Source organism: Pipistrellus kuhlii, unplaced genomic scaffold, assembly GCF_014108245.1.
Source record: "Pipistrellus kuhlii isolate mPipKuh1 unplaced genomic scaffold, mPipKuh1.p scaffold_m20_p_9, whole genome shotgun sequence".
NCBI classification, from domain to species: domain Eukaryota; kingdom Metazoa; phylum Chordata; class Mammalia; order Chiroptera; family Vespertilionidae; genus Pipistrellus; species Pipistrellus kuhlii.
In genome coordinates this window covers 944,454-963,060 of record NW_023425595.1, presented here as the reverse complement: position 1 = coordinate 963,060, position 18,607 = coordinate 944,454, and the positions used below count along the sequence as shown (strand labels likewise).

Genomic DNA, 18,607 nt, shown 5'->3' with positions numbered 1-18,607 from the left:
AACGAGGGCAGCCCCTTGCCCCCAGTGCTGTCGTGTTCTCGCTACAGGTGGGCGGCACAGTGGCTGGAGAGCCCCGTGGGCTCAGGGGTCTGCCCGCCACATCGCTCTCACAGTCCTATCATGAGGTCACAGCCGCTGAGGGCCTGATGGAAGTGAGGAGCGCACACACGCTAGTGAAGGGTCCGGGCACCAGTCCGGGCAGGTCAGCCTCGATCGCATAGCCAGGCGGGTCGTGCCCAGCTGGTCCCGGTGGAGGAGGGGCAGCCCCACTTAACCACAGCATGGATACGGCCTTGGGCGAGCCAGGCCTGCTCCCTGGGCCTCAGTTTCCCCATCAGAACGCAAGCTTGTGGGGTTCCTTCTATGCCTCAGCAAGCAGGCCGGCCGGTTTCTGTCCACCCAGCAGGTGTCCGCGGGGCTGGCTTGGTCCCCTCTGCAGCAACAACGAAATGCTCCCGCTGGCTCACCGCACCTGGGAGGGCAGGTGCTGGCTGTGGGCTCTGATGTGTGAATCTCAGCCGCCTTGCTGCGGCTCCAGCACCCAAGAAGGGCCCATCCTGGAGGTTCGGGGCCACAGCGCTCAGGCTGCGGCACCTCAAGGCCCTCCCCCAGCCGGAGCCCCAAGCCCAGAGCCATCCCTGTGGAATGCCACACCTCTGAGAGCTGCAGCCCCCAGTGAACTGGCCGCCATTGTGCCCGGCCTCCCAGCTGCCTCTCACCTGGGGCAATTTATGGGTCACGAACCATCTCGAGGGTGCAATTCCCTACCCTGGTACCAATTGGCCCCAAAGTGCTTTACAACCTGCTTCTAGCACCAGGGAAAGGAGCAGGCCCCCCAGGGACGGCTGAAGCCCTGGTGGCCACCATTTGGCACCCAGGTGGGGGCAGGAGGGACGCCCAGGTCCTGCCACCTGGAGCCCCGCCCGGCCGGCCACAGGCTTCACTGCCTCCTTCCTCCTACATAGAGGGTTTTTGTTTTTTTTCCAGGCTCTTCAGGTGTGAAAAGGGGGTAATAAAAACCGCTTTTTAAAACTGTTGTGAGCATGACATTAGAGGGCAGATGCCGAGTGCTCCGGCTCTGTGAATGGTTATGATTTTATTAACATGCAAGTGGCAATTACACAGACTCTCACCTTCCAGAGAGAACAGTGCTGCTGGGTGGAGCCTCCCCGGGGGTGTGCGCCCCCTCCCTCTGTGGGAGAGAGTGCCCTCTCACCGGTGATTTTACCACGAAGACGCGTGGGCCCCGGCCCAGCCGCCAGTGCACTCCCGGAGGAACCGCTGTTCTGCCTCGCTTTCCCTGCACCCGCCGCCTCAGGAACGCCACGGAGCCCCTCTCTGCGCCTCGCCTCGTCCCCTTCCTACGGTGGTTAATTTGCTCGCGTCGACGTGTGAACCTCTCGGTCACCCGCTTTTCCCTGCTGTCTAATATTCCACGGGGTGACTGTGCCCCGGTGCCTTCCCTTGTACCCATGGCGGCGTGGGGCTACAGGACAGAGCTGCTCAGAACAGACTGGTCCCGGGGGGGACATCTGCTCCGCAGTGAACACGGGAGTCTGAGCCTCACCCCCGCTCCTCCCACTCTCTCCATGGCAGGAGAGCACGCTGGGCTGGGACACAATGTCCAGGCAGCTTACCCCCGGGTCCTTGGGGATGCTGGGCCTGCCTGGAGCTCCGCCAAGCTTCCCCGTCTCCTTCTTCACCATCCCGCACCGCCCGCCCCCTCCCCCCCCCACACGCTTCATTTCTGCCACAAGTACTTCCTGGGCCACTACCATGCGTCCACTGCGCGTGGGGCCGTGCACCGGAGAAGCAGGGGTATCCGGTGCACTCGGCATCTGCCCTCTAATGTCATGCTCACAACATGACATTAGAGGGCAGATGCCGAGAGGTCCCTGCCCCGAGAGCCATGTGCAGTGAAGCACGCGGAGTAAGGGAGCACACAAATAAAGGCCTCCCGCCGAAACCGGTGTGGCTCAGTGGATAGCGCGTCGGCCTGCGGACTGGAAGGTCCCAGGTTCGATTCCGGTCAAGGGCATGTACCTTGGTTGCTGGCACATCCCTAGTGGGGGGGTGGGGGAGGGGTGCAGGAGGCAAGTGATTGATGTTTCTCTCTCATCGATGTTTCTAACTCTCTCTCTATCCCTCTCTCTTCCTCTCTGTAAAAAAATCAATAAAGTATATATTTTTTAAAAATAATAAAGGCCTTCTTTCTGCTGTGCTGGGACTGGACGGCATCTGTTCCCTCCCCACCCACCCCTTGGTTGAAACCCTTCTCCCCCGACCCCCTCACCCGTTACCTAGACAGGACCCTTCCCGCACTCCCTTAGGATCAGAGGCACTGCCCTCCGATGGAGCCGCCTCCTGCCCAGCCACCCGGCCCGCAGCTGCCCGGGGCCCCTCTGCCTTGGCCAAGGAGGCTTCTAACTCTTCAAATGCCCCCGCAGCTCCCAGGGTGCCTTCTCCCGGGGGCACCGTGAAATTCTCAGAGGCCCGCCAACCCCGCGAGTGCAGGCGCAGCTCTTTGATTTACGGGACAGATGTTTGTCAGCTCACACTCGGAGGGGCCGGGGAGGAGGGCGGGATTGAATAAGAATGAGGGTGGGTGTCCAAAAGGTGGCATCTCTCCGCTCTAATGCCTTGACGCCCAGTATGGCTCAGAGCTGGGCTGTTAATGGGCAGGGGACAAATTGGGGGCCGCCCCCTGTGGTTCTTGCAAGGGGAGGGAGAGGGGGAACCGCCTTCACAGTGGAGGGGCTGCGGGAACGCGTGCTGCTCCTGGGTCTGACATTGACCTGCGTGGGATGCCCCCTGGCCCCTGAGCCTCGGAGTCCTGGTTTGTGGAGCAAGGCCACTGGGAGCTGGAGATGCAATGTGTGTGCACACGCCCTGCTCGCTCCCAGACCCGGCTCCCAGCCACCCACCAGGGCTGGAATTGCCTCCCTGAGGGTTCATCCTTGATGCCGGTGCTTCTGGGAGGGGGCCTGGGAGACACTGGTCCTCAGAAGCTTTGTTGATCAGCCCTGACCAGTTTGGCTCAGTGGATAGAGCGTCGGCCTGCGGACTGAAAGGTCCCGGGTTCGATTCCGGTCAAGGGCATGCACTTTGGTTGCCGGCACATTCCCAGTGGGGGGTGTGCAGGAAGCAGCTGATCGATGTTTCTCTCCCATCGATGTTTCTGATTCTCTGTTACTCTCCCTTCCTCTCTGTAAAAAAAATCAATAAAAAATATATTTTTTAAATTCAATCATCTTAATGATAAAGAAATTACAATGGCCACAGAGTATGAAGACGACGACGACGAAGAAGAAGAAGAAGAAGAAGAAGAAGAAGAAGAAGGAGCTTTGTTGATCAGTTTCCTGGTTTGTGATCAGGGGCCCCGCATAAGACAGGGCTTACGGAAGGATGGGGTGGGGAGGGAACAGATGCCAGAATGGGGCAGGTGCTATGCACTGGACCAAAGGGTCCTGGGCAGTTGAAGAGAAGGGGAGAGAGTGGAGAGTGAGAGGAGGCACAGGGGCCGGGAGCCCCTCTACCTTTCCTGCTGATTGTCCCTGTGCCTCAGTCTCCCCATCTGTAGAATGGAGCTGGGTACCCATAGGTCCAGCACAGTCTCGGTCCTGTAGATGGTGAGGAAATGGTCCAGAGCAGTTCTGGACGGGGCTTCAGGGAGACTCCCCCCAGCACAGGCTAACCCCACTGAGAGGTCTTGGTCGGGGTTCAGGGGGCCCACCCTCCAGAGGTGCCCAGATCCTGTTGGCCTGGCTCACCCAGGGCCCCCGGAGCCTCCAGCCATTGCTGCAGCCCCTCCGTTCTCACACCACCCTCTGAGCCAACCTGTCCTGTTCCCTAGACGGGGAGACTGGGTCAGGCGCTTGGAAGGACTGTGGTAGGGATGGTGAGAACCCTCACCGGAACTGAGCTGGTGCGTGTGTTTAAATGCCTCTGGTGTCCCTGACCTGCCAGGAAGGCTGGGCTGGAGCCTCCAGGCCAAGGACAGGTTTGTCCTGCCTCCTCCTTCCCTCTCTTCTCTCTCCTCTGTCAATTACAGGGCTGTGCTGGGCACAGTGGTGACCAAGATCTCCACACCCCACCACGGAGCTTACAGACACAGGCCCAGGGGACTTGAACAAATTGCATGTCATCGCTTTACAGCCGTCGTGGTCAGTGGGACAAAGGAAGCCACATCCTCTCTGCCCTCCCATTCACTCCCCTGAGAGACGGCGACAGGTGTGCTGGGAGTAAAGCCGACTGGACCGGCCACACTTAGAAGGGGGACCTCACTCGCTGTCTTACTGGAGTCACCCGGGGACACACACACACACACACACACACACACACACACACCCCGGTACTGCCCAACAGGGGGAGCTGGGCCAGCAATGGCTCTCAGGTTGCAGGGGGGGATCGTGGGGGGCCCAACTGGCAGCAAAAGGCCTCCACTCCCAGGTCCTAAGCCACACGGGCCACTGCTGGTGGCTGCGCCTTAAACACAGTCCCAGACTGGACAGAGGAGTCTGAGGAAGGCCAGCGGCCCTTAGGACAGACAGAAACAGGGTCTTTTCCTGAATTCAGGAGGAAGGCCACACCTGCCCCGGCCAGCAGGTAGACCGGACCTACCTGGGAAAGAGACTATGGGGCCAGAGATTCCCACTCTCAGAGTGGACAGGTGAGAGAGCAGACAAGAGAGAGAGAGGACAGGTGTGAGAGTGGACAGGTGAGAGAGCGGACAGGTGAGAGAGCGGAGAGGTGAGAGAGTGGTCAGGTGTGAGGGCAGACAGGAGAGAGAGAGGACAGGTGTGAATGCGGACAGGAGAGAGAACAGGTGAGAGAGCGGACAGGTGTGAGAGCGGACAGGCGAGAGAGCAGACAGGTGAGAGAGCAGAGAGGCGTGAGAGCAGACAGGTGAGAGAGCAGACAGGTGAGAGAGCAGACAGGTGTGAGAGTGGACAGGTGTGAGAGCGGACAGGTGTGAGAGTGGACAGGTGTGAGAGCGGACAGGTGTGAGAGTGGACAGGAGAGAGAGCGGACAAGTGAGAGGGCAGACAGGTGTGAGGGCGGACAGGAGAGAGAGAGGATAGGTGAGAGAGTGGACAGGTGTTTTTTTTTTTGCATCTTAAAAAACAAAAATAAGGCAGTGCCCTCAGAGGTCCCGGATCCGCCTCTTGCTTCAACAGTGTTTGGATGGAACTGACCCAGGAACATCCCTACTTCCATCCTCCGACCGCTCTCCTGCGACTCATCCAGTCACCGCCTTCAGAACCACCTCTGGGACCAGTCAGCACACCGGATGTTTTTCTACCTTCACTCCTTACTGCCCAACAGCCATGAGCTCCCAAATTTGTCACAGTGACTCCACCGAGGTGGAGGCTGTGGTCAGCCGCCTGGCCAGCCTGCCTCTGCGGCCTCCCACCTCCTCTCTCTGGGCTGCTATCTCCACCCTGAGGACGTGGCTCTGGAGGGAGTGTCCACTTCTTCCACGAGATGGCAGAGAAGATGGCAGAGGAGATAACAGAGAAGATGGCAGAGGAGATGGCAGAGGAGATAACAGAGGAGATAACAGAGGAGATGGCAGAGGAGATGGCAGAGGAGATGGCAGAGGAGATACAACAGGGGAGGATAACAGCGAGATGGAGTAGGAGTGGCAGAGGAGATGGCCCAGAGGAGATACAGTGGAGATGGCAGAGGAGAGGCAGAGGAGATGGCAGGAAGAGGAGATCACAGGGGGAGATGGCGAGGAGATGGCAGGAGGAGATGGCAGAGGAGGGATCACAGAGGAGTGGCCAGAGGAGGATTGCAGAGGAGAGCAGAGGAGATGGCAGGAGGAGATGCAGAGGAGATGCAGGATAACAGAGGAGATGGCAGAGGAGATGGCAGAGGAGATGGCAGAGGAGATAACAGAGGAGATAACAGAGGAGATGGCAGAGGAGATGGCAGAGGAGATGGCAGAGAAGATAACAGAGGAGATGGCAGAGGAGATGGCAGAGGAGATGGCAGAGGAGATGGCAGAGGAGATAACAGAGGAGATGGCAGAGGAGATGGCAGAGGAGATGGCAGAGGAGATGGCAGAGGAGATAACATAGGAGATGGCAGAGAGATGGCAGAGGGAGATGGCAGAGGAGATAAAAGAGGAGGATATGCAGAGGAGATAACAGAGAAGATGGCAGAGAAGATGGCAGAGGAGATGGCAGAGAAGATAACAGAGGAGATGGCAGAGGAGATGGCAGAGGAGATGGCAGAGGAGATAACAGAGGAGATGGCAGAGGAGATGGCAGAGGAGATGGCAGAGGAGATGGCAGAGGAGATGGCAGAGGAGATGGCAGAGGAGATGGCAGAGGAGAAGCTCGAGGGTGCTGAGTGTCTCTTAACATTGCAAAATAAGCGTGGCGGCCACCTCCGCATCCAGGACGTGCGCGCGGAAACCTTCCCCAGATGAGTGGGCAGAACTCAGGACACCATGGAGGCCGCCCTGGCCTTGGAGAGAAGCCTGAACCCTTTGGGAGCTGCAGGCTCCAGGTTCTACCCACAGACCCTCGTCTCTGCGACTTCCTGGAGAACCACTTCCTGGACGAGGAGGGAAACTCATCAAGAAGATGGGCGACACCTGACTGACCTCCGCAGGCTGCCGGCTCCGGGGCTGGGCTGGGCGGGTCTCTCTTCGAAAGGTTCACCCTCCAGCACGACTAGGAAGGAGCCTTTGGAGCCCAGAAGCCCCTCTGCATTCCCCTGGTGTCTCTGGCTTTTACCTGAGCCTCTTCCCAAAACTACTAGCCATTCTTTTAACCGCCCTGGAGCCCTCTCCCATGCATTGGACTGAAACAATAAAGCTTTTTTGCAGCAAAAAAATAAAATAAAAATAAGAAGTGTGGCAAATGCTGACACCAGTGTGGTTCAGTGGATAGAGCGTCTGCCTGCGGACTGAAGAGTCCCAGGTTCAATTCTGGTCAGGGGCATGTACCTTGGTTGCGGGCACATCCCCGGTGGTGGGTGTGCAGGAGGCAGCTGATTGATGATTCTCTCTCATCGATGTTTCTAACTCTTTATCCCTTTCCCTTCCTCTCTGTAAAAAATCAATAAAATTTAAAAAAGAAGAAGTGTGGCGAAGACGGCCTTTAAATGAATAGCTACTTCTCTGCTACACATCTCGGTATGCCAGGTGGTCTCTATATCATTGATCTCTTATCCTGGCCGGTGTGGCTCAGTGGCTTGAGTGTCGTCCTGTGCACTGAGGTTGCTGGTTGGTCAGGTTGGCTTGATCCCTGGTAGGGGACATTGCAGGAGGCAGCCGGTCCATGTTCCCTCTCCACATCAATGTTTCTCTCTCTCTCTCTCTGTCCCTTCCTCTCTCTCTAAAAACTGATTTAAAAAGAAAAGAAAAAAGAAAGAAAGGAGATGTGACCTGTTTAAGACAAATTTTGACCTTTCCATTGGTAACCTTTTCTAATTCTCACGTTAACCCTGAGAATTAGGTACCTTCTTTGCTCTTTCACGAATAAGGAAACAGAGGCTCAGAGGAATTGTCCTTTCCCACTCTGCCACGGACCCATCGCTGTCCGGGCCGGTGGGCGGCTTGTCCCCTCCCCCAGGACTCCACAGCCCCCAGTTCGCCAGGGCAGCTCTGCTTGTTCTGATGAAGATTTCCACCAGCACCGGGAGCTTCTGCAGTTACAGAGTACCTCTCAGCCATGGGTGGGGCCGGGGGCTGGGCGGGGTGTGGGGAAGTGCTTAAGAAGGCGCGTTGGACTCTGTCATGTAAATTTCCAACCATAGAGTGGAAAGAAAGGCGATTCTCTTCCTAATGCCAGGACTGGAAGGGAAGCTGAGCTACGCTTTCTTCACTGCTGGACGAGGGCCAGAAACAATGACAGGCTCATTCGCCACCATCCCCAGGAGCAATCCTGACCAGGCTGGCTGAAGGAGCCCAGCTCACACCAAAACCAGAACAAAGCCACAAGCCCAGCCCTTCTGGCCACCTGCGCCTGAGGGGGACCGGGCCTGGTCTGAAGGGGCAGCTGGGATGACTGGGACGGGAGCTGGCTGGCATTGCCCACTCCACTCGGCGAGTGAAATTTCACCAGGTGAGTCAGCTGGCTCAGCACCAGGACCACATCAAGGGCAGTCTGAAAAAAGAAGAACCAGCCCAACCCAGCACCCTGGGGGCCGCAGGGGGATGTGAGCTTAGGAAGTTTGGGGAACTGCCCCTCACCTTCAACTTGGCAGCTCTCACCTGGACAGCCTTAGCCGCAGCGCCCCCTGCTGGCTACTGATGCCTTGTCTCTGCCCTTCTTGACTTCAGCCACCCGGACCAGGGGCACCCACAAGCCGGCCCAGACTCCCCCTGGCAGCCCACAGGAGTGCAAACCCTTGCTGGTGCCTCAGCCTCCGTTTCCTCATGCGTAACTGGGATTGAGCCTCTAAGTCTGAGCACTTGCCGAAACCAGTTTGGCTTAATGGATAGAGCGTCAGCCTGGAGACTGAAGGGTCCTGGGTTCGATTCTGGTCAATGGATGTACCTTGGTTTCAGGCATATCCCCAGGGGGGGGGGGGTGCAAGAGGCAGCTGATTGATGACTTTCTCTCATCGATGTTCCTACCTCTCTATCTCCCTCCCTTCCTCTCTGTACAAAATCAATAAAATATATTTTAATAAACTCTGAGCACTTGCTGTGACTGTGAAATGCCTGGTTCTCCAGACAGAGCTTTGGGGGACAGCCATCACTCTTAAAAAAAATAAATAAATAAATAAATAAATAAATATATATATATATATATATATATATATATATATATATATATTGATTTTTTACAGAGAGGAAGAGAGAGGGATAGAGAATTAGAAACATCGATAAGAGAGAAACATCGATGAGAAAGAATCATCGATCAGCTGCCTTCCTGCACACTCCCTACTGGGGATGTGCCCGCAACCAAGGTACGTGCCCTTGACCGGAATCAAACCTGGGACCTTTCAGTCCGCAGGCTGACGCTCTATCCACTGAGCCACACCGGTTTCGATCATCACTCTTCACGAACCACACTCCGGGCACCTCATGTCCACTCTGCCAGAGGACCCCAGCACCAGGCTGTAAACAGGCACGAGGAGGCAACGGGCCCAGCAGGTCCATAGCTTGCCCAGGGGCGGATCTGTGCGGCCCGGGGTCTGACCCCAGAGCCCACGCGAGCCCACACGGCCTGAGCCCGTCCGCCTGGGCTCAAATGACAGGTCCGCCGCTTAACATGGGGTGCATCCTGGGGTCACTCTCCCATGGGGAGGAAGAAGGGGGACAAGATGTCATGGGGGGTTCCTGTATGTAGAGGGTTAAGCTTGTAAACACCCATAACGTGCTTGTAACAGAAGAGGAGGCTGCCTCCTCTGCCATCCTTCTGAGCTCCCAGATCAAGGCCTGGGGGGCGGGGGACGCTCTTTCCCCACCATATGGGGAGTGGGGGGCAGGGGAGAGGGGCCGCAGATGGGGGTGGAGCCAGAGGCTTCCCCCAGCCTGATGGGGACACGTCCCCGTGCAGACCTTGACATCCTCGCCAGGCCCCCGCATTCATCCAGGATCTTTAAACGCGGGAGCGGCAGGGGAGGGCAATTAGCTCTAATGGGAGCCGCCTTCGATTTAGAGCCACAGGGGGGAAGTAATGGGATTGCACAGAAGCCGCGAGGCTTTCTGAACCAGACCACGGCCGTGGGGGTCCCCGCTCCCGAAGGCCTGGGAGATGACGTGTCTTTTTTTTTTTTTTTTTTTTTTTTTTTTTTGTAAAAGACGCTCCTGGTGACATGTGGGGCGTGCCCCGTCATTAATGCCAGTCACAGGCTGGCTGAGGTGTGAACGTGGCCTTGGCTCATTGAAATTCATCAGGCCGGGCGCCGGGTTCCCTTCCAGAGTCTCCGCCGCCGCCTTTCGCCTTTGCGCCGAGCCAGGGCCCCACACCCCGGGGCTGCGGTGGAGAAGGGCTGGAGGGAAAAGGAGAAAGGATCCCTGTTGAGCCAAAGCCCCCCGGGGAGGACCCCTTCCCTAAGGATGCTCAGAGCACCCTGAGGGAAGGCCTCCGGTTTGCAGGAGCCACGTCACGGCGTGGCCCCCCGGTCCACCCCCACCCGGGGCCGGCCCCCACCCCGGCGGCGTGGCCGCGGCTCCGCTGCCCCAGGTCAGGGGCTCCCCGAGCTCTCCATCCGCGCTGTGCTCAGGGGCCCCCGGACTGCACCCACCAACGACAGAAACCGAGGGGACCCCCGGCCCCCCGCTTTCCGCCAGCGCCCGGGCCTGAGCCGTAAGTCAGCTTCTCACTCAGAGCTTGCCAGCCCCCCCCAACCCCAGCCCCAGCCCCAGCCCCAGAAGCCCCTGCAACACCGCCCGCGAGCGCGGCCGGCAGAGCCGAAACCCGGGCGGAAGCGCCACCTAGCGGCTCCCGCGCGCGGCGCCCTATTGTTCTCGGGAGGGCGGGGTTCGAGCCCGGCCCCGCCCCCCCGTCGGGGTACAATTTATGGTTATGAAGTCAAGGGGGCCCGGGTGGAGGAGGGGCGAGGATCTGGAGAACGCGAGCTGGGGGGATGTGAGCGGGTCCGAGCCGCAGGGGAAACGCTGCTGCGCGCGGCTTTCCAGCCCCCGCGCCGGGCTGGGGGGGTCGGCGCCGTCGCGGGAGGGAGCGAATGGGGCCCCTAAGGGGAGAGGGCCCTGAAGCGAGGCAACGTTTCTCCTCCGAACAGGGGGGCGAGCGATGCAAAGCTCAGTGCCCCACAGTCTCTAGTCCCGGCGTTCCCGCCCCCGCCCCCAGCTAGCATTTTCTGGGGAGCCGCAGCCGGGGGGCGGGGACCCGTCACCCCCTTGATGGCTTTTTTAGAAAATCAAACTCGCCCAGTCCAGCGACCCGACCGCCCACCCCGCCACCGACCCGCGGGGAGGAGCTCCTCCGAACGCTGAATCGGGGCCTCCCCCGCCCCCGGATCCATCCGGCGACCTGGGCGGGATCGCCGGGCCGGCCCCGGGAGGGGGCTGGGGCTGGGGCTGGGGCCGGAGGCGGAGTGTGAGTGGGTGTGTTGGGGGGCGGGGGCCTGATGCAATCCCGATAAGAAATGCTCGGGTGTCAGGGGCACCCACCCGCCGGGAGGGTGAGACGCGCTATATAAGGCGGCTGGCCCGGAGCAGCGCACCCCGAGCGCACAGCCAGCCGGAGCGCCCCGCGGACACCCGCCTCCTCCCGCACCCCGCACCCGCCAGGAACCGCGCCCCGGAGCCCGAAGGAGGTGCCATGCAGAGCGCGTGGAGCCGACGCGGCGTGGCCCGCGCCCTGGTGCTGGCCGGCCTCTGGCTGGCCTCGGCCGGGGCGCCCCTGGGCCTCTCGGACGCCGGGCCGCACGTGCACTACGGCTGGGGCGAGTCCGTCCGCCTGCGCCACCTGTACACCTCCGGCCCGCACGGCCCGGCCAGCTGCTTCCTGCGCGTCCGCGCCGCCGGCGCCGTGGACTGCGCGCGGGGCCGGAGCGCGCACAGTGAGTGCCCGCCGGTCCCCTCCTGCCAGGGTCCCCCTCCTCCCGCCCGGGGCCCTCCTCCTCCTGCCCGGGGTCCCCCTCCTCCTGCCCAGGGCCCCCCTCCTCCTGCCCAGGCCCCCCCCCTCCTGCCCGGGGTCCCCTCTTCCTACCTGGGGTCCCTCTCCTGCCCGGGGTCTCCCTCCTGCCCAGGGCCCCCCTCCTGCTGCCCAGGGTCCCTTACATCCTTCACCTCCTCCTCCTCCCGCGGGCTGCCCACTCCCGATACCACCAGGTTTTGGCACATCTTCGCCCTGTACCCTCCTTGGGTCCCTTCGACAGCATGGGGACTGGGGGAGGGGGCACGTCCATCGGTTGCCCTCCCCTGACCACCCCCTTTGACTCCTACAGACCCTTCCCTCGTGGGAATCCCAGGACTTGGCATCTCGGTGTTCCCCTCCCGCCCTGGGCCCCCCAATAGCGGGGGGGGGGGGGAGGTGAGGGAAAGGGGAGGGAGGTGAGGGAGAGGGGGCCAGGGCACGGGCACCCACCACAGGCACCCATGGTGGGTCCCCGGGGCCCCGGCTGCGGCTCCTGCTTCTCTCGCCCCAGGTCTGATGGAAATCCGGGCCGTCGCCTTGCGGAAAGTGGCCATCAAGGGCGTGCACAGCGGCCTGTACCTCTGCATGGGGGCCGACGGCAGGATGCTGGGGCTGGTAGGTGCCGCCCGCGGGCGGGCGGGAGGCGCTTGGCTGGGGGCCAGCGGGCCAGCGGGGCAGGGGAGGGGCGCTGGGCCAGAGCCAGGGCTCCTGGCTTCCTCCCGCTCCGGGCCCGCAGCGCCCGGGGAGGGGGGGGCTGTCTGGCTGCAAGGGCCGGATCCAGTGACCGTCCGGCGCCTCTCGGTGGAAGTTTGGGGTCCCGGCCAGCGGCCCAGCGGCGGGAGAATGGGTCAAAGCCCCCTTTGTACGTCCAGTGGAGCCAGAGGCCGGCCTGTCCCTTGGCTGTCTGTGATTCAACAGGAAAACCCACCAGGCTGGGCCTGCTCTCGGGTGGCCCTCGAATCGGACCACCTCCGCTTCCCGCAGAAAATTTTAAAAATAAAATTCGGATCTTTTACAAAAGGTCACTCTCCTGACAACTCAGGGGAAAGTGACATTTAGGATTGGGGATACTTTTTTTAAAATTAATTTTTTATCTACAAGAAAAATGTTTTGCAGCCCCCCCCCTCCCCCAGGAATGTTCCGTGCGTCCTCCCCCTCGGGTCCATCCCGGAGTCCGGCGCACCGTTAGGGGTGGGATGGCCCCGCTGCCCGCGAGCCCCGGGGCAGGAAGTGCCCGAACAAAGACTGCGAGTTCAAAGGGAGCCCCCTCCCCCGCGCCCTGCGGAGTCTGTGTGTGGGCCTGGGGGCTCCGCCGGCGGCTCAGGGGCGGGGCCTGCGCCTCGGGGAGGGCTCCCCTGCCCGCCCAGCCCCCTCCGGGGCAGCACTCCTCTTTTCAGTTCCCCGGAATGGGGCTGTGGCTTCGAGGCTTGTGTCGCCCATGAATCCCGAGCCCTGTGCCGGGTTTTATGGCCGCGCGTCCTGAGTGAAAAGGACACGAACGGAAGCAAAGAAAGGAGGTGATGTGCTTGCTGAAAGCCGACACCCCGAGCCACTCAAACCCTGAGTTACAACTTGGGGGATGGGGTTGGGGGGGGGGGGTCAGAGAATGGCAGGAGGGCCTGCTGGAGCTGGTGGGTGTCACCTACCATTCTCCTCATCCAAAAGGAGATTGTGGGGGGAGGGGTCCCACCTAAAAAATCCAGTCTGCCTCTTGATCCCATGGGCATAGTTTAGCAAAAATTGAGGATTAAAAAAAAAAAAAAAAAGACATTCCACTTTCTCCTAGAAACGTGGAATCTTTTCATTTGTCTGGAAAAGTGAGATGCTAACTTCTCCCGCTGTAAACTTCCTGCAGCCCCTCGTTTGGTTTCACTCCCCTGGTTTTATTTATCTATTTGTATTTACCGCTCCTGGCCGTCTGGTGGCTTTATCCCCGCGCCTGGGCCGCTGCGGGCCTTATCAGGGCCTTTATCAGCACAGCGATCACCCACCTGCAGTTCAACGACCTTTGTAGGCTCGGGCAGAAATGAGACTGGGTGCCTCCTGGGGTTGTTTACTGCCCAGCCCTTCTGGGTCCCAAAGGGGTAATGACACGAGTTGGAGTTGGAGGCAGAACCTGCCCTGCCCACTGACACCTCTCAATCAACTATGAATGGTCTGGGCCCTGGCCCTGGTGTCCCTCCCTCTTCCCTCCCCTCCCCCCCTCTCCGCACATTTCCGGCCACCCCACCCCCTGCGGGGTGCAGACGCTGCCCTAGGCCTGGGGGGAGGGGGGTGTCTTTATCTTGAGGATCCTGGCAGGCTGCCTGGATGGAACTGGAGGGGGCTGGTGGCTCTCCCAGGGGCACCAGACAAAAAGGCCTACGGACCTCGAGTCTAAATGGGGACTAGTCTGTAATCTGGGTCCCAGGTCAGAGCGTGTGTGATTCTTAATTAAAAGACGGATCCTGAAGCATCACAGCTCGGCAGTGTCTCCCGGCGTGCCTGTGGGCTGCGAGGGAGCCTACTTACATGTATTGAGTATTTACTGTAGAGGGATAGCATGCCTCAGAACATGACTAAGTTTAAAAAGTGACATGGCATGGAAAATGTGAGGGGTCAATGCAAAGTATATACAGATGTTGAGTAATAATGCAATCTATCAGTGTGTGTGTGTGTTTGCAGGTTGTAAATTACGAAGGTATACAAAGTAAAGATGTAAAGCTATATACAGTACCTATTAGCATATACGCTTAATGTTTGTGACATACACGTAACATAAACGTCACGGAGCCAGATGAATGCTGCACTTACACCCGAAACGAATATATGGTTATGCCCTCTGCAACTGAAAAATAAAAAAATGGATAAAATTACATGAAGTGATAAAAATGCTACAAATGTATACCGAAATGTAGTGAGCCTACATCTCCCTATAAAAATAGGTACTCGAAGTGCCCTTGTATTTCGTGTCCTGCTTTATGGCCTGGGGCCGCTCGCTCACACAGGACCGATGGGGAGCCGGCCGGGGTGCCCGCCGGACCTCACGGTCCTCTGCTTTCTCCGCAGCCTCAGTTCTCGCCCGAGGACTGTGCCTTTGAGGAGGAGATCCGCCCCGACGGCTACAACGTGTACCGGTCCCAGAAGCACCAGCTGCCCGTCTCCCTGAGCAGCGCCCGGCAGAGGCAGCTGTTCAAACCCCGGGGCTTCCTGCCCATGTCCCACTTCCTGCCCATGCTGCCCAGCAGCCCCGCCGAGCCCCAGCGCCGCGAGGGCCCCGGGGAGCCGGGCGCCTTTTCCTCGCCCCTGGAAACCGACAGCATGGACCCTTTCGGGATTGCCAGCAGCCTGCGGCTGGTGAAGAGCCCCAGCTTCCAGAAATAACCGGGCCTCCTCCCAGGCCGGGCCCCCGAGGCCTGGGGTGCTTGCAGAGTGGCCTTGGCCGGCTGGCCGTGCTTCTGCAAATAATATATGTAGCGGTAGGAAGAAACATGTAGAATGTGTACATAGACCGTTTGACCTTGGCTGCGCCCGTTTCTAGAGGTAGACTTGTATGATCCTAAAAGTGTACCCCCCCCCTCCTAGATGCTATCCCAGCTCCCTACCCCGAATTTGGTCCTTGCTCCCCACGTGCCGCCCCAGTTCTATTTGAATACCTCCACCGACACCCCCACTGACCGGAACTCGTTATCTTCGGGGGCGTGCTGGAGCCAGGCTGAAGTTCCCCGTAGATTCTAGCACCATCGCCTCCCTCCGGCAGGGACCGCTAGGGGAAGCGTGGTCAGCTCTGAGTGTTAGCGGAAAGGGTCCCACCACACGTGAGAATGGGTCTGTCCCGCGGGACAGAATTAACTGGGTGCAGGCGCGGCCCGGAAGGCTTCTGGGGCTCCCCTCCAGCGGGGGAGAACTTGAGAACGCCCCACACGGGCTGATTCTGGGATGGAGAACCTGCCAGACTCCTTTGTTCGCCCACTCCCCCCGGCCCTCTCTTGCACACACCCAGAGTACTTGTTCGGGTCCCCCACCCCCCTCGCTCCCCCGCTAAGACCTGCCATTCTGCCGTCAGCTCTGAGGCACCGTCCCCTGGGCTCCTCCGTGCCACAGCGACGGGTTTCCTCTGATCTGATCAGGGAATGAGTTTCACAGGAGGGCCTTTGCGATGGACCCTCCCTCTTCCTCAGCTGTCCCACCACCACCACCACCCTCAGCTCTCCCATCACGTTGGGGCTCTGCCTCGGACCTGAGCGCTGTGGATTTTGCCCTGAAAAAGAGCAGGCGCCCAAAGCTGCGTCCGTTTCCCGGCCCGTTAGCTCCGGCGGCACCGAGCCACTCCGGCCGCCCGCCACTCCGCGTGGACGGAGTAGCTTCCACCTTAGGTACACCCGCGTCCACTCGAAGGCCCCGCATCTCGCCAGGAGCCTGTGAAAGCAGCAAGGACGCCGAGCTTTTCCAGCACTGAGTTGCCAACGTGATATTTACGACTAATTTATTTCATTCAACAGGCACATCTTCGTTCCCTTGTTTATTTATACCCCCAAATTGTATTTATGTGTGTACGTGAATTTGAGTTTTTTGTTTGTTTGTTTGTTTGTTTTTTTACATTAAAGTGAGTTTGTATCAAGCAGTGCATTGTTACCAACCGGAATGTTGGAGGAGGGAGACGAATGGGGAGGAGGTGGGGGTGCCGTGGTTTTGCTGCGTCCAGGACTCGACACTGCCTTCTGCAAGCTTTCTTTTTCATTATAGTTGCTATTCAATATTTCGTATTGGGCCCTGGCTCTCGCGGCTCGGTTGGTTGGAGCATGATCCTGTGCACCGAAGGGTCGCCGGTTCGATTCCCCCAGACACCCTGGGCGTCGGGTTTCATATCTGGCCGGAGTCTGTTAGGGAGGCAACAGACTGATGTTTCTCACATCCATGATTTTCTCTCCAAAGTCAATGCACACATATTTTTAAAAAGGAAACTTAAATATTTTATGTTGGTTTCAGGTGTACAGCATAGTTAGACATTTAATTTATGAGATGATAAATCTAGTGCCCACCTGACGCCGCACGTAGTTATTGCAATATGATTGACTGCGTTTGCCCTGCTGTGCTCCACAGCCTTGTGATGGTTATATAGCTGGCAATTGGTTCTCCTAACTCCCATCCCCTTTCTCACCCAGCCCCCCAGCACCCCACCCCCGCCCCATCTGGCAACCATCAGTTTGCTCTTTGCGTCGATGATATGACCGTGAGCCTGTTTCTATTTTGCTTTTTCATTTACTGTGTTCTTTAGATTCCACATATAAGTGAAACCATACAGCGTTTGTCTTTGTCTGACTTATTTCACTCAGCACCCCAGCTAGGTCCGCCTGTGTTGTTGCAGATAGCAAGATTTCGTTCTTTTTATAGCTGACTAATATTCTGTTGTATATATGTACCACCTCTTCTTCTTCTTTTTTTTCAAAATTTTTAAAATCAATCTTTATTGTTCATATTATTACAAAGGTTCCTCATTTCTTCCCCCCTCCACCATTTTTAAAAAAAATATATTTTATTGATCTTTTTACAGAGAGGAAGGGAGAGGGATAGAGAGTTAGAAACATCGATGAGAGAGAATCATCGATCAGCTGCCTCCTGCACATCCCCCACTGGGGATGTGCCCGAAACCAAGGTACATGCCCTTGACTGGAATCGAACCTGGGACCCTTTAGTCCAGCGTTTTTCAACCGCTGTTCCGCGGCACACTAGTGTGCCGCGAGATGTTGCCTGGTGTGCCGTAGGTGCAGACAAGACAAGAATTTTATAATTTTTCACTATTTTGTTTACTTAATATTTCATAATAAAGTAATTATAAAATACTTTCTTTGTGTTTATTTGATTCCTATTCAAGAGAATTACTTTATATATAGTCAATATAGGCACAGAGTTAAATTTTTTAACATTTTCTAATGGTGGTGTGCCTCGTGATTTTTTTCATGAAACAAGTGTGCCTTTGCCCAAAAATGTTGAAAAACACTGCTTTAGTCCACAGGCCAAAGCTCTATCCCCTGAGCCAAACCAGTTAGGGCACTTCTTTACCCACTCATCCATCAATTAGATAAAGCAAGTTGGGTTGCTTCCCTTAAGCCTCTGGTTGCTCGCACCACCCTTGGAAGCTGAGATGGGTGGGTTGACCAGTTAGTGGGGGAGGCACTGCTACGCCTCCGCTCCTCTTGGGAAGTTGGCCTTGGCCCCTAGCTGCGACTCCCTCCCCAGCCCTAAGTATTGTTGTCAAACTTAGCAAACATGGCAGACCCCCATTACATTTGAATTTCAAATAAGCAATGCATTTTTTTTTAGTATAAATATTTCCCATGCAATTTTTGCGACCTACTAACAGAAAAAAATTACCCATTGCTCATCTGAAATTCAAATTGAGCTGGTGTCCTGTGTTTGCTCCGGCAGCCCTAGCTTTAGAGCCACATCATGGGTAAGTGATGGGAGAGGACGGGGTAGCGAGGGGCTCAGCTGCACCCGCCTCTAACGAGCTGGGTAGGCAGAGGCTGGGCGGCTGGACCAGACCGTGGCTGGCAAGCAGCCTGGGGCAGTCAGTCCCAGCACTGGCTATAACAATTGCCCCTCAGGAGCCAGGAGCCGGCCCAGAGCCTCGGTGAGTCATGTTGGTGAATTCCATCTTGGGGGCCTGTTTTTAAGAGTTAAAGTGATAACCTAAGAGAAGGCTCTGACTCACAGCGAGTCCTTATCATCATTATTACCACCGAGTGGGGAAACGAAGGTTTGCTGGAAGAATGTTCTAGCACCCTCAGAAGAGCAGCAAGGAGGGGATGGCCAGGAGCAGAGATCGATGGCGATGGCGGGTGAGCAGGGCAGGAGGCGGTTCAAAGCATATTGGCACTCTCCGGTGGCAGGGGCCCCGCTCTGGCAGGAGGCGGCTCTGGGCATGGTCCCACCCAGCCTGGTGTGTGGGCTCATCCGATGGTTGATCACCCACCCACTTTGGCAGACAAGCTACCCAGGAGGCCACAGAACCTGGGATACAGGACTCTGGAGGAGGGAGAAGGGGGAGGAAGGCT

General features: G+C 58.0%; 1 protein-coding gene across 1 annotated transcript; it reads left to right on the top strand.

Annotated features, from left to right (window-relative positions):
• The first annotated feature begins 11,182 nt into the window (after nt 1-11,182).
• On the top strand, nt 11,183-14,988 carry FGF19 (fibroblast growth factor 19). Its single transcript, XM_036427058.2, has 3 exons — nt 11,183-11,493; nt 12,082-12,185; nt 14,619-14,988. The coding sequence occupies exons 1-3, from the start codon at nt 11,253-11,255 to the stop codon at nt 14,931-14,933; spliced, it is 660 nt and encodes a 219-aa protein (XP_036282951.1). The 5' UTR covers nt 11,183-11,252; the 3' UTR covers nt 14,934-14,988.
• The last annotated feature ends 3,619 nt before the right edge of the window (nt 14,989-18,607 follow it).

Excerpts from the sequence above, each read along its gene's own strand:
- FGF19 (XM_036427058.2), top strand. The coding sequence starts at position 11,253 with ATGCAGAGCGCGTGGAGCCGACGCGGCGTGGCCCGCGCCCTGGTGCTG. Across the intron at positions 11,494-12,081 it reads GCGGGGCCGGAGCGCGCACA|GTCTGATGGAAATCCGGGCC; the intron begins GTGAGTGCCCGC and ends CTCTCGCCCCAG. Across the intron at positions 12,186-14,618 it reads ACGGCAGGATGCTGGGGCTG|CCTCAGTTCTCGCCCGAGGA; the intron begins GTAGGTGCCGCC and ends CTTTCTCCGCAG.